At 37.3% G+C, this 15,377-nt stretch overlaps 1 protein-coding gene across 2 annotated transcripts in view; it reads right to left on the reverse strand.

The window, feature by feature from the left end:
- The window catches only part of LOC145269149 (non-lysosomal glucosylceramidase-like), a 238,349-nt gene that overhangs the window by 150,700 nt on the left and 72,272 nt on the right, over window positions 1-15,377 (reverse strand). For both annotated transcript variants that reach the window (XM_080124756.1, XM_080124759.1), the window contains exon 4: window positions 8,510-8,734. In XM_080124756.1, the coding sequence (XP_079980882.1) occupies window positions 8,510-8,734 (225 nt within the window). The remainder of the gene's footprint in view (window positions 1-8,509; window positions 8,735-15,377) is intronic.

The raw sequence follows: 15,377 nt of genomic DNA on the forward strand, positions 1-15,377 counted from the left end.
GTCTCTATATATGCAATAATTTTATTGATATTAACTTAATTAAAATGGTTTAAGAAGAAAAAAAAAATGAATAACTTATTAAAAGCCTTTTCTCCAACACTGCTCCCAAGAATTCTTATCAACAGGTAAAAGGGAGAAAAGAGAAAAAGAGGCGGACTCGTTCAATGGTTGGTTTACTCATTTTCTTTCTCCCTCCTTCATAATTTTTTCAAGCAAATTCTTTCTTTTGACTTATTAAAAGATAAATAAATTTCTATCAAAATTACCAAAATATTAATAGTTATCTATTTATATAAATAAATGCAACAATTTCTTATTCCTAATAAATTATAAGTAGAATTTACCATTATTCCTTGGTTAATTTTTGATTTTGTAGTATCACCAGAAAAATATAATTAAAAATTATATCACCAGAAAAATATAATTAAAAATTATATCACCAGAAAAATATAATTAAAAATTACTAATTTTAACACTTTAGCTAATTTAAGAATTTTCTATATGACGGATCCTGATAACTAATTGAAAAATAAAAAAAAAACTTTATATTAAAATTAACAAGGCGACTCGATGTTGTGCAGGATTGAATGACAATCAATGAATATTTCACCCTCCCATATTTTTATTATCATCAAAATCAGTGAAATCACCCATTTTTAAATCAAATCGATTGATTGCCTGCTCTAGTTCGGGACCCATCGTGGTGCACTGGGAGGAAGCTTCATATACTTCCCTACAGTGATGTAGTTCAAGATATATTGTAGCCTACATTGCACTATAGAGAACCTACTATTGATTTTATAAAATTATTTTTATATATAACAGCTGGAATTAAAGTTTAAAATGCAAAAGTCGAATATCAGGTTTCAATTGTGCTCTAAACAGAAAGTCATTTTAAATGCACCCCTGTCATATCAAAGAACCTACTGTTAATGTTATATGCTTGGCCTTTCTGCTCATACGGTAATAATGGCTTGAATTTAAGTTTAAAATGTATCAAATATTATGGTTTAAAATGTATCAAGTATCATGATGCAATTGTGCTTTCAACAGAAACATTCATTTCGAATGTACCCTTGTCATATCAAAGAGCATACTGTTGATTTTATATGCGGGACCTTTTTGCTTGTGTGGTAATGAAACTTCTCAAATGCACTTGCGATATTAGGCTGCATAAGGTGTTAACTTTGGTCAAAATCGTCTGTTCCTTCTTTATCAGATTTTTTCGATATCAATTATCAATACTTGTCAAAGACATTTCAATAAAAAACCTATCTAAAAACACTGCCAAATACATAAAGTACATTTGTGTGAAATTTCATAAAAATCTGCCTAGCCATTGTGGAGTCTGTAGGGAACAGATTCGCACACAGAGACAAAGTTTCTTTTATATAATAGTAGAGATATTGAGATTATTCAGATAATTGCATTTAAACTAAATAGTTAGAACACTATCCATCTATTATATAAAAGCAAAAATGTGTGTTTGTGTGTGCGCTTTTTTTGTATGCCCAGCAAAGGCTTATTTCGGTAGGGAGGGGGCGCTCAGAGGGGTTACTATTTCTTATAACTTTTATGTACTCCCTAGATTATAATATCTGCGATTTACGAAAGGAGGTCATCTCTATCTTTTATTTGAGCAACTTTTATCTTATAAAATTCACACTATCCCGTGGTCCCACGTGTTAATTCATGGTTTTCGTATAAAAAAGCAAAACTAACGAAATTAAAGGCAGTTTTCTGGCTTTGTGTTGGGGACATCCAAAAAGCAATTAGCTTTGATCATTGTGTGAAAAATCCCTCATATCAGAAAATTGCTATTCATTTGGACACTTGTGAGCTAGGAACGACCTCATGGTGAAGAAAATAAATACCATGAGAAATTTAATTTCTTTGCCGACTCCTGACCTAATTCTCACTGAGTCAACAGCTTTTGATTGACATCGCTAAATTTAAACTCTTTTCACTTTCTTTATCATCGTAGCGCAGTGGTAAGATCTCAGGTTTTCCGTCTTCACACCACGAGTTCGAACCTGCCTACTAACACTTTTGTTTTGCTTCTTTTACACGTCCAAAATGTGTGGGTTTGTATGTCTCGCAAAAACTTTCAACAGAGGCGAGAGATCCTGATGAGATCGGTATCATTTTGAAACTCGACCCTTCAGACGACAAATATCGAAAATTTGGTCAAAAGCATAAATTCCTTCACCCTAAACTAGGAAGTTTCCGGCAGGAAGGGGTTGGATTTTCCAATGACATTTCTGTAAGTCTTTTCGATTGCCAGATATTCTTTCACTTCCTTTCCGCCTTCGTGTCACAGGTTCGAGCCTGACAGCCACTTTTTTTTAACACCTCTCTCCACATGGGCTCCCAACTGTTGTTTTGATTCCCTCTCCCTGCTACTACCATTTTTTGTAATATCTCTCTCAACATGGGCTGCTGACTGTTGCTTTGATTTTCTCTCCTAGCTACTACCATTTTTTGTAACACCTCTCTTCACATGGGCTGCCGACTGTACTTTTGATTTCCTCTCCCTGCTACTAACAATTTTTTTTATCATCTCTCTCCACATGGGCTGCCTACGGTTGTTTTCATTCCCTCTCCCCGCTACTACCATTTTTTTTAACACCTCTCTCCACATGGGTTGCCGCCTTGTTTTGATTCCTTCTCACCGCTACTACCATTTTTTTTAACACCTTTCTCCACATGGGCTGTCGACTGTTGTTTTGATTCCCCCTCCCCGCTACTACCATTTTTTTTTAACACCTTTCTCCACAGGGGCTACCTACTGTTTTGATTCCCTCTCCCCGCTACTACCATTTTTTTTAACACCTCTCTCTACATGGGCTCCTAACCTACACACACCCGGGTAAAATCCGGGTACTCCACCCCCACCCACCCCCATGCTATTACCATCTTTATTTTTTACCACCTCTCTCCACCCGGACTTTCTATTATCATTTTAACCCCCTCTTACACTTTTCCACACTCGGGCAATGCCGGGTACCCCCACTAGTCTAATATATAAAAGGCAAAGTGTGTATGTCCGTCAAAAACTTTCGATAGGCGCAACAAACAATGACAAACTTGGTATTGTTAGAAAGATCAGAGTCTTGGAGCAAAAAATATCGAAAATTGGCGAAAACAAGTAATTTTAAGTGGGTGAACTGGACGCTTTTTGCAAGGGGGGGGGGGCATAAAATTTCACCAAATTCAAACGTTATTTCTATGTAATTTTAATCGTTTTCTATGTATTTGAAAATATTCTGATTCATGTCGCCGAAAATGATGTTAACTCTCTTTAATGGCGACTTTTCATACTTTAATAAAAGACTGGTTGAGAATCAAACTACATTATAACACAGAATGAAATACTAATTTTCAAAGAAATGATTATCGTGTTTCAAATAGTAAAATATCAAAGTAAGATGAAAATTGATGAGGAAGAAAAAAAATGATTGCTAATATTTACCGATAAGAACAAAACAGTTGCTATGTTTTATAAAGAAAACACTTGATTTTACAATAAATTGAATACTGACGGCATTTCTCTAAAATTTAATCGGCCATTTTTTTTTTTTAGTATCAGTTACAATATAATATCCTAACTCTGTTTAGGGGGGGGGTAAGATTGCTTGACTGAAGAGACATTGAGTGGAGGGGGTGGTGATAAGCTGAAGGCAGGGTTAGTTCCGGTGATGATGTCATTCCTCTTCAAATTATAGTTTTAAGTTGGGGACTACTTGATATTATCATTACATGAATTCGCAAGTGTTTAAATGAGTATTTACTCCCAGACATTATCTCCGATGAGTTATACATAAATAATAAACACAATAAAACAAATGTTATTTACTTCATCGGTATGTTGAAATTAGTAACATATCCAACAATTATGAAAAATGATAAAGTAGCAAACCCCACTCTCCCCAATGGTTTACTTCGACTTGCGCAACTGCCATTGCTTAAAGGCAGCATGCATACCGCAGATTTAACCGACATAAGTCCAGTTCAAACAAACAGAAGTATATAGAAGTAACGTTAAGAAAGAAATAGCGACAGCTAAGAGAGAATTTACTGAAACCACTAAAAAACGCATCGAAGCACAAAAATTAGGAAATCGTGATTTCTGGAAAATCTACAACAGTGTAGTAAATAATGGGCAATCAACAATTCCCCCGCTAACCAACAATCACGAGGTTGTTTGCTCAGCAACCGACAAGGCTAATATGCTTGCCAACCGGTTTGCCTCGAACTCCACACTGGACCCTTCCAACCACCCCTGCCTGACTTTCCTTTGCAGACAGACGCTAGCATAAAAAACCTTGACACTTCAAAAGCATGTGGACCTGATCTCATCCCAGCTGTGCTATTAAAAAAGTGCTCAGCCAAAGTAGCTCCAGTTCTCTCCAAACTCTACAACAAATGCCTTAATGAATCATGCTTTCCGGGCTGTTGGAAAACTGCTTCTGTGGTACCAATATTCAAGAATTCTGGCAAAAGAACTGACCCATCAAATTATCGCCCCATTAGCCTCCTCCCACTTTTCGCCAAAATATTTGAGATCATAATTAACCATGCTCTAGTCCGGCACCTTACAGATGCTAAACTTCTGACTGACAAAAAATATGGATTTAGACAAGCCCGTTCCACAGCTGACATCCTCACTGTAATCTCTGAAAGTATATACAATTCACTGGACAAAGCGGGAGAGGGCAGAGCGGTAGCTCTAGATATATCTAAGGCTTTTGACAGGGTATGGCACAAGGGTCTCCTCAGGAAAATTAAATCATACGGTATCACTGGTAGAATACTTAACATAATTAAATCCTTCTTAGATAAGAGAAAAATCCAGGTTGTCCTCGACGGTCGTACATCTAAACAGTGTGATATAAATGCGGGAGTGCCTCAGGGGTCTATCCTTGGACCTCTATTGTTCCTGATATTTATTAATGACCTCCCCGACAAAACTGACTCTGAGATGGGCGTATATGCTTATGACACTACACTCTATAACAGGCATGACAGGAAAACAAATGAACACATATCTAAAGACATCGCAAAAACACTAGAGGATGACCTCCCATCTGTAGTGGAATGGGGACATAAATGGATGGTCACATTCAATGCTGCTAAGACTAAACTGGTTTCCTTCAATAATTAAAAGAAACCTCTGCCTCCAATAGCAATGGCCAGTGACTCCCTGTCTGAGAGTACATCTTTCAAATTGCTTGGCCTAACGTTCACAGGAAACATGAGTTGGAACAATTATATTGAAAACATTGCCAGGGCCGCTGCAAGGAAGGTGGGCTCACTCTACCGTGCTAGAAAACTACTAACAACCGAAAGTATCCTGTACCTCTATAAGGCAACCATTCGCCCATGTATGGAGTATTGCTGTCATATTTGGGCTGGTGCATCGGCTACTAGTCTCTCGCTCCTTGACAAGGTTCGAAAGAGAGTCGCTAATCTGATAGGCCCTGAACTGGCATCTAAGCTTCAGCCTCTGTCCCATCGACGAAACGTTGCATCCCTCTGCCTGTTCTACAAGTATTATAATGGTAAATGCTCTGACGAACTGCAAGCACTTGTGCCCCCACGACTTGAACACCCTCGACAGACCCGACAGGCTGCAAAATCCCACCCCCACACTGTAGAAATCCCTAGATGTAAAAGATCTTTCTACTCCAGTAGTTTCTTCCCCAGAACCGCTAGTCTTTGGAATTTCATTCCAGGTTCCTGCTTCCCCAACTGTACTGACGTGCAGAAGTTCAAGTGCAACCTGAACCAACATCTTGCTGCCCAAATCCCTACATAGTACCCCAGTAGTTGTTGCCCCTGTTAGTAGCCCCCTACACCAAAGTGGCAATGTGCCTTGTATGGGGTGAAAATGTAATAAAAAAATAAATAAATAAAAATAAATAAATAAATTCAAACGTGTCTCTGTTGTATGTCACGATAGCCCAATGGTTAACGTCACAGGGTTTTTTTTTTTTCACACTTTAATTTCCAACTTTGCTTCAAGGATTCGATCCTCATACTTACCTACCAAAACATTTTTTAAAATTATTTTAACCTTCCCCCCGCCCCGCCCCAGAGTTTTGATTTACCTCAAAACACCCGGGCATCGTCGGGTACCCACCGCTAGTCTATCTATATATATAAAAGCAAAAATGTATGTATGTATGTATGTGTGTGTTCGCTTTTTCTGTATATCTACAAAAGGCTTTTTTCAGAGAAGCGGTCGGTCGGTTCACAACTTTTTAAAACGTTTTATATCACATATAAATCGTAATATCTCACAGTTAACAACGAAGCTCGCCTGTCTATTTAATTTGCTCGATTTCGGGAAGATAAATATTCCACATTTGTCGCTCGTCGCATGTGGGTTAGTCTTTTTCCTATATCATCTTGGGAAAATAAAAATAAAAAAAAGCGTTCCGCAGTAAATGAAATACTATCCCGCAGTCAAACTTGACCTCATTAACTCATTAATTTACAACTTTGCCTCAACAGTTTGGGTTCGATCCTCATATTTACTTCTTTTTTTTTACCCCCCCCCTTCCCCAACCCCGGAGTTTTCACACAACACCCCCAAACACCCGGGCAACGCCGGGTACCCCTCGCTAGTCTATATATATAACAGCGAAAATGTATGTATGTATGTATGTACACTTTTCCTCGATGCCCACAAAAGGCTTCTTTCAAAGAAGCGCTCGCTCGGTTCACAACTTCTTAAAACTTTTTATATCATCTATAAATTGTAATATCTCACACTTAACCACGGAGCTCACTTGTCTATTTTATTTTATTGACTTTCAAACGTTAATTATTCGACATTTCCCGCATCGGCACGCGTTACATTCGGTTTTCGGTATAAAAAAATGCGAAACTCGACTCTAATCACAGACCCAGTGAACATTTGGTCAATGTCGACTTCGTCATATCAGACGGGGGAGCGGGGTTTTAAAAACACACAAACCGATTTATTGACCTCATTAAAAACTGTCCCGCACAAAATGCCAACTACTGAATAGCTATCACCGTCACGTCAATCAAAAACGCGCACCTGTTTTTTTTCACACTTTACTATTTTTCAACTGCGCGTCGTCAAGGCTTTTTTTTTCACGGGCACCTGTTTTTTTCACACACCCCTACAAACACCCGGGCAACACCAGGTACCCCTCGCTAGGAAAAGCAAAAATGTATGTATGTATGTATGTGTGTTTGTATGTCTGCTAAAAACTTTCGACAGACAGAACAAAAATTCACAAATTTGGTCTCATATGAAAGCCCCATCCTTCGCCCGACAAATATCAAAAAATTGGCCAAGAACGTTAATTTTTTTCACCTTGAAATCAGCACTTTTCTACAGGGGGGGGGGGTTAGCAAAAACCATTCTCTCATGACGAGATCGGTTCTACGCATGCGTCAGACGACGTCATAACCTGATTTAGTTTAAATATTTGAAGAACTGACACAATTTCATGTACGTCGTGTTAGCTCAGTTGGTTAGAGCGTTGGGTCATTATCTAAATGTTTTGGGTTCGAATCGTGGTGTGAGATGTCTTTTTTTTTTTTTTTTCGATTTTTTAAATTTTAATATTGAAGCCAGGTTATTTAAGCCATTTTTCACGTAACGTTCTTTTTTCTGTTTCTGACCACACACACCCAAAAACACCCGGGTACCGACTGATTTTTTAATTTTAATATTGAAACACGCTTATTTAAGTCATTTTTCACGTTTTTTTTTTTGTTTATATTTTTCAGATTTTTTAAAGAAGTTTTAACGTTTGTTTTTATGTTTTCTTTTTTGTTTTTCTGATTTTTACATTTAACATCGTTCGTTTGCCTTACGTTAGTTTTTTTTTATTTATTCTTATGTTTTAATATACTAGCAGAACACCTTGCATTGAATTAAATATGTGGAAATATATACTAGCAGAAGACCCGGTGTTACCTGGGATTAAATGAGATGTGTAGAAATATATACTAGTTGAAAACCCAGCATTGTGCGGGGTTGAATGAGATAGTTGGAAATATATATAACAGAAACGCGAAGTCGCCCTGGAATGATTAATTTGTGGAAATATATAGTAGCAGAAGACCCGACATCGTCCAGGATTGAATGAGATAGATGGAAATATATACTAGCAGAAGGCCTGACGTTGCCCAGGATTAAATGAGGGCTGTGGAATATAAAATCAGTCCCGAAAATGGCTGAAGCAGTCTACGATCTCAAAATTACTTTGATTCATATATTATTAATTTTATTATGTTTACATGTTTCCTTCAGTATTTTTTTGAGTAGCATTTGTTATGCTTCAATAATGGGCGAAGCTTGGCGGTTGACGTCATGTTCTGTACAAAATCGATTGGACGCTGAGTTACGTCTGGTTCAAATTATGCATAAGTACCAACAAGTTTTACAGAAACAAACATTGATTAACTTAGCTTTATTATAATAGACTTATAAAAAATATAATAAAAGTACAAAATAAAAACTTACCTTATAATCATGAGGATATATGGGAGACACTTGGCGACATATTAATTGGACTTTGTGTTCAGGTATTTTGTAGACAGTCCATGCCCGAGGATATAAAGCATGATAAGTAGCATCTTCTCCTCGGAGATTCCAATTCCACGAATCTAAACTTCCTTTTTTATGCTTTCTTACACACAACACTTGCTGGTAGACTGTGATGTTTTTCTTCCGGATGCATACAACAAACTACAAATTTAAGAAAAAAACAAAAAAACAAATGAATTAAAATAGCAAATTTTCTTTTTCATTAGAAATAAACTTTTACTATCATTGGGCTAGAGTTATCGCTTTCAAATATATTTGGTTTTAATACTAGAGGGTGCAGCTCTAGTAAGATTTTGTATTTTTGTCCCCATGTGATGAGTTATTTAGAAATGGTATGACATTCAAATTTTCAACATGTCTTTTCCATCCTGCTCATTTTCTTGTTAGGTTATCTTTCAAGAAAAATTAGTTTGTATGTTTAAGATTGGCATGTTGCCATCATTGAGACGGTAAACATTAAAGTCATTACAAATATGTTGGCAGAAAGATAAATGGACAGAATTATGACAATTAAAAAAAATTGTTTAAGAGTAACCTATTGTTTTGACGATAAAGGACAAAGATGAAATAGATAATGTGAATCAGTGCAACACAGACATAACGTATAGAGATGTTCCTACCACATGGTAAATCATCCATTGATACATATTTCATGTTAATCTTGAAGGTCATATTTTATGTAATGACCAACAATTTTGTTGAAGTCATTGAGACGAACCCTGTTTGTTGACACAAACTAAACAGACATATCGAATGCACAGAAGAGTGGCAAAACCTGTTTTTTTTCTGTCTACATCAACAGCATATAACCGCCCGGAGTCATCATGTCTTCAACTACATCCGCGAGCCAAGCATAAATCAGATTGCTGAGCAGTGAGCTTGTCCACTATGCTGCCAACCCAGCAGCAGCCCAAGCCACAGCATCAGCAGCAGCCAGCCGTCGTCGACCTCATCTTAGACAACACCTGCAGCAGTTGTCCAAACTACCCCTTCTTTGCCATCGACTCCCAAGACCCTGCCGACCAACTGCTATCCTTACTCCAAGCACCTGATCAACATCTCGTCACTGCCTCCACCATCACTAGCACATTCTGACAATACCAACAGCATCTACTACAATCTGAATAAAAGTTAAAACTAAACTCCATTTGTCCTTCTTGCTTCCATAGTCTCATTTTTGTAATATAACAAATTGGTGTTAGAGCGTTCAGCAAGATGATTACGGACAGCTACATGGGTTTCATGTGATCAGAGCTATTCACTCTAATCAAGCATTAAATATTATTTAACTTGAAGACCAACACAACCATCCGAAAACACATTGAGAAATTCAAATCTACATAGACGCTATGACGACTGCCCTAAAATCGACATCGGTAACAGCAACCACCTCAGAAAAATGATGATTACAACTTACTAATGCACCAACAAATGATACGAGATGTCATGAGACACCAGAAGACTTTCCACCCAGGAAACGACGTAAATCAATTCGTCATGGCAACAAAATATATGCAATACATGTCATACCAGAACTAACAACCTACCCCAGCCTGGAAGGCGAATTTGTCAAATTCGCGAATGACATGCTGAAAGACATGCTGCATTTCGGCAGATGCTTGACTTGGAACAGAATACATCCACTTAAAGGAATACCTCCTAACAACTCCCCACAGCCAGATGACTTTCTTTCAACATTTAAGCCAAGCCTAGGACATTGAACGGCGAGATGGTGAAAAACTAACAGATTTCGCAGGCCGACTCGAAGCTACATTCAGAGAGGCAGCCATCCACATTAAGTGTAAACTCAAAACAGACAGAAACTCGGAGCTGTCAACAGACTTATTTCAATCATAGGCTTATGGGTGAAAAAGTGAAAGTGTGAAACACAAACATCTACCCTCAACTCGTCAGGACGATGGACAATCACTGTACCACAATTGGTGTAGCATCCAAAGTACAATGATACTTGAATGGCAGTAAAAAATCTGATGTCGCTGCATTTCCCTCTCAAGAACACCACACGAGTGGGATGGCAGCATCAGCAGATGATCTCACTGGTTGTCAAAAACCAACTACAAAAAACCTACTTTATCTGCAGATGCAGTTAAAGATATGATGACTCCGGGTGTTGATATGTCATTTTCGTTTTAGAGTTGTGTTAGTTTCCATGTCTTATTATACAGCTGGAAGTCATCTTTTTGGTGGGGTTGTTCAGTGTTCACTTGTTCGTATCAGATTTATGTCGATAAACTCATGGATGTATTCGATTAAGAATTATGTGTTCCATGAGTTAATTATTTGTGTCGATGTATGTGCAGGAGGGTTATTGGCTGTGATGTTCATATTTCAAATTTGATTATTTTTCTGCTGGTTTTCTTGCTGGGATGACTTGTGAATTATGCTGACGATGTAGACATAGAAAGAAACAGGTTTTGACGCTAAGTGCATTTGGTAGGTCTGTTTAGTTTGTGTTGACGAACAGGGTTCATCTCAGTGCCACCATTGTTGTCACTATCACTCTCCTGCTGATTTTGTGTTTTGTTTATGTAAATCTGGAGGGATCCACATTAGGTGTTGAGGTACTGGTTTGATGTTTATTTTTGACTAGTGGGGGTACCCGGCATTGCCCAGGTGTTTGGAGGTGTAAAAGAAAAAAAAGGATTAGTAGGGAGGCTCAAACCCATGATGAACTGAAGGAAGAAAAGAAAGTGAAAGAAAACATGACATCTTACCGCTACGCTACGTAAGTGAAAAGCGTTCAAATTTAGCGATGTCAATCAAAAAGTTAACTTGCTAGCAGGTGCAGAAACAAACGTTGGCTGAAGTCCATTTCCGCTTTTTGGGGTACAATAAAAACAGCTCAGCCTACTTAGTATTTTTTACAGAGGAAAATAAAATTTACAAATCCGATGTGTAAAATTCACAGGCGCATTTAATTTCAAAGACGAAAATCCATTATATGAAGAGGATCAATTAATATTTCCTCTAATTTATAAAACAAATGATGGCAATGAAGTCACCGTTGACAAGTATTGATAATGATGACAGCAATGATAAAGTCGAAAAGTCCTCAGAACGTTACCCCAAAAGAAAATGACCCCATTTTTTTATGGTCAACAATTTGGAAGATTATCAAGTCAACTATTGCTATTCCATGGATAATACACCATAAAGCTTTTATGAAGCAATTATTTAGAACATTGTCAGCAATAGAAAGCGAAATAAATGCTTTAACAGAAAATAATACTAATTAATAATAATAATTTGGTTATGGGATAAACATGTCATTTCTTCTTGATGGGTCTTTACAAAAAACACTACAACATAAGGCATTGAACACTACAAAGCTAGATTGTTGCTAAAGGATACTCTCAGAATAACGGTATAGAATATTTTTCTACATTTTCACTGACTAGAAATCTAACCACAATCAGAATTTTATTGCAAATCGCATCACAATATAACCTTCACATTAAATGGATGTGAAAAATGCTTATTTAAGTGCCCCAATAGACTACGAAATTTATATTACTCCTCCAGAGGGATTCAAAATGAAAATAAAAGTTGCATGTGGACAGTTAACAAATCACTGTACGGTCTGACGCAGAGCAGTCGGTGCTGGAATGCAGTATTTCATGATTATATGATTTAACAATTCGAACAATGCCGAGTAGACCCCTGTTTGTATATCTAAAACAAAGACGACAAATTACTGATTTTGATTTTATGGGTCAATGACATTTTAACTGCATCAAATTATGACAGAATGTCAACTGATGTTAAGAACAGATTAAATAAACAATTCAAAATGACCAATCTTGGCAATATATCATGGTTTCTGGGCATACAATTTACTCATGAAAAAGGAATTATTAAAAATGAATAAATCAAGGTACATTGATAAAATTCTATTAAAGTGTTTGAGATGTTTTAATGGGTAGTTGTTTTTCACAGTTATTTTGTGAATCATTGGCCATACTGGGTATTAGTATTTAATTGAGAAACAAAATTCTTTGTTCTTTTTGCCTCTTCTATAGTTCTTATTAGGGCTGTGAGTATTTTATATTTAAGTTTTCTGTTGTTCCTGTTTTAAGTTTTTCAATGCTGAGTGAAATTGCTTCTTTACATTCTTTATTATACCAAGGTTTATTTATTTTTGTTGAATATGCAAGTCTTAGTATAGAATCTTTGGTGATTCCTATTAGAGTCTTGGAGGTAGGATCTTCTAGAGTAGAATTTGTGTCTGGGGTTAATTTATTTTGGCACATTTTTTGGAATTTTGCCCAGTTGGGTTTGTAAAGGTTCTGTCCAGGGTTTTTTTTTTTATTTCACGTTTAGTGCCAAAACCTTCCAATATGATTTGGAAGTGGTCACTTCACAGAAGTCATTGTAGACTTACCATTTGTTTTTCAGGGCTAGTGAGAAATTGCCAATTGTTATAGCAATGACAGAGAAAGTACCAGTATTTGAGTGCAAATAAGTGTGCGATTGATTGTTGAAAAGATACAAGTTTCCTTGGTTGATGAAATTTTCGATGATTGAACTTTTTTATTAATATGTTGGGTATCTCATAATGTGTTGGCCATACTGTTTTGGTTGGTGCAAAAATAATGTCATTTCTTTGATGTTCAATTTCAAAAGCTCATAACTCCTTTCATAATAAACTTTATTAATCAAAATAAAAACCATTAGAATCAACACATTTTTGCCAATGAAAAACAATTTTATTCATCCCATTAGCATAGAAATCTCGAACTCTGGAAGCAATGAAGTCATTGAAGCTCAATCTTGGCTTTTGAAGCATTTTTCGCGCAGGAAGTTGTCTAGATGCTTGAAAAAAGCATCTAGACAACTTCCTTTGAGGTAGGCGAAAGGTCCAATGAATATGGCAGATGAGGTCGAGTCTCGTAGCCCAATTTATTCAGCTTTTACAGAGTCAGTTGAGCAACATGTGAACAAGCGTTGTCAAGGACGAGAATTAGTCCTTTCATATTGACCAATCTCAGATACATATGTTAGAGCTTCTGGTGCATTTTGTCAGTTTGTCGGCAGTACTTCTCCATCGTAATCGTTTCGCCTGGATTCAAGAACTTGTGATGGATGAGACCAGCCGCAAACCACCAAACAGCCACCATAACCTTTTTTTAGTGCAATTTCAGCTTTGGGAAGTGTTGTGAGGCTTCTCTAGCATCCAACCATTGTGTCACAATCCGCTCGAGAAATGGGTCGTTTTTGTTGCATAGAAGGAGTGTAAAAGACCTTAAAATGACGATTTTTTTTTTTATTATCATTCAATTAATGCAGCACTCATTTATCCAACTTCTTTGACTTTCCTATTTGCTTTAAATGGCGAACAACTATTGAGTGGTCGACCTTGAGTTCAACAGCAACTTCTCATGTGGTTTTGTGAGGATCGGCTTCAATTAGTGCTTTCAAATGTTTGTTTTAAACCACAGTCGACCGGCCACGGCTGTCTTCACCTTTGAGACTCTTGTCACCATTGCGAAATTTCTTGAACCACCATTGTGCCATACGTTCATTAGTGGTTTCTGGGCCAAACACATCAAAGCCAATAAAATATAAATATAAAATATAAAAGCCAAGTACGTCCAAGGATGGAATACTGCTGCCATATCTGGGCAGGAGCTGCTAAAAACAGCCTATCCTGCATTGACAGAGTACAAAATAGACTTCGTGGCTTAGTGGGGGATGCCCTTTTCTCTACCTTGCAACCTCTCTCCCACAGAAGAGACGTTGCGAGCCTTGCCTTGTTTTATCGTTATTTCCATGGCAGGTGCTCATCTGAACTCCAATCTCTGGTCCTCTCTCGCCAATCTTTCATGAAAAACACCTGTCTAGCCGAATCCACTGTGAAAAATTTCCCCCACTCTTTATCTGTGCCTAAATCAAAACGTAGATTCCATGAACAAAGCTTCTTTCTTAGAACTGTACGCCTGTGGAACTCTGTTCCGTCTGCCTGCTTCCCACCTGACTACAACTTGGATGTGTTCAAGTCCAACGTTAACAAATTCCTAATGAACCGCCCCCTTAAATAAACACTTCATCAAATCTCCACACTAACGTAATGTACTTGCAATAACCCTTATCCCTGAGTGGCTTCCAGGCCTTGATAAGTGGTGACCACTGTGTAAAAAAAAAAAAAAAAATCATTGAGATCACAAGTTGTCTCGGCAGCTTTTCGGCCTAGTTTGAACTCGAAGAAAATCAAGCAGATTTGAATTTTGTCCATATTGTCGAAAAGCCTGCAAAATAAAATGAATGAAGAGATTGAGAACGGTCACGAATAACACGATTAAATAGTGAAAAATGTGCTGTAAAATGATATATAACATGGCTATATATATCAATGAATTAATTCAGAAATCATATATAAAAGTAACATATGCATGGGCTTGGAGTCTATATTCGTAACACCCTCCCCTGACTAGAGAAATAAAACTAGAATCAGACGACAAGGCCTTTATGTGCTTCAGACTAAATATGCAACACAATATTAGTTACTTGGATTTTCTCTACTGCTCTCCCTCAACCCAAGACTGTACCCTAATAAACAAAGTCTCAGACAGCATAGATATAGTGCTCTCCCTCAGTACTAGCGCACAAGTACATATATTTGGCGACGTCAATGTCCACCACAGTAATTGGCTAGGATTCTCTAATCACTCAGACATAGCTGGAAGCACAACACATAGCTTCTCTATATCCCATTCCCTATCTTAGGTGGTTACATTTCCGACACGTTTCCCAGACCAGCAAGATC

This window comes from Euprymna scolopes, chromosome 4 (assembly GCF_053919585.1).
Source record: "Euprymna scolopes isolate OS-2025 chromosome 4, ASM5391958v1, whole genome shotgun sequence".
NCBI lineage: Eukaryota > Metazoa > Mollusca > Cephalopoda > Sepiida > Sepiolidae > Euprymna > Euprymna scolopes.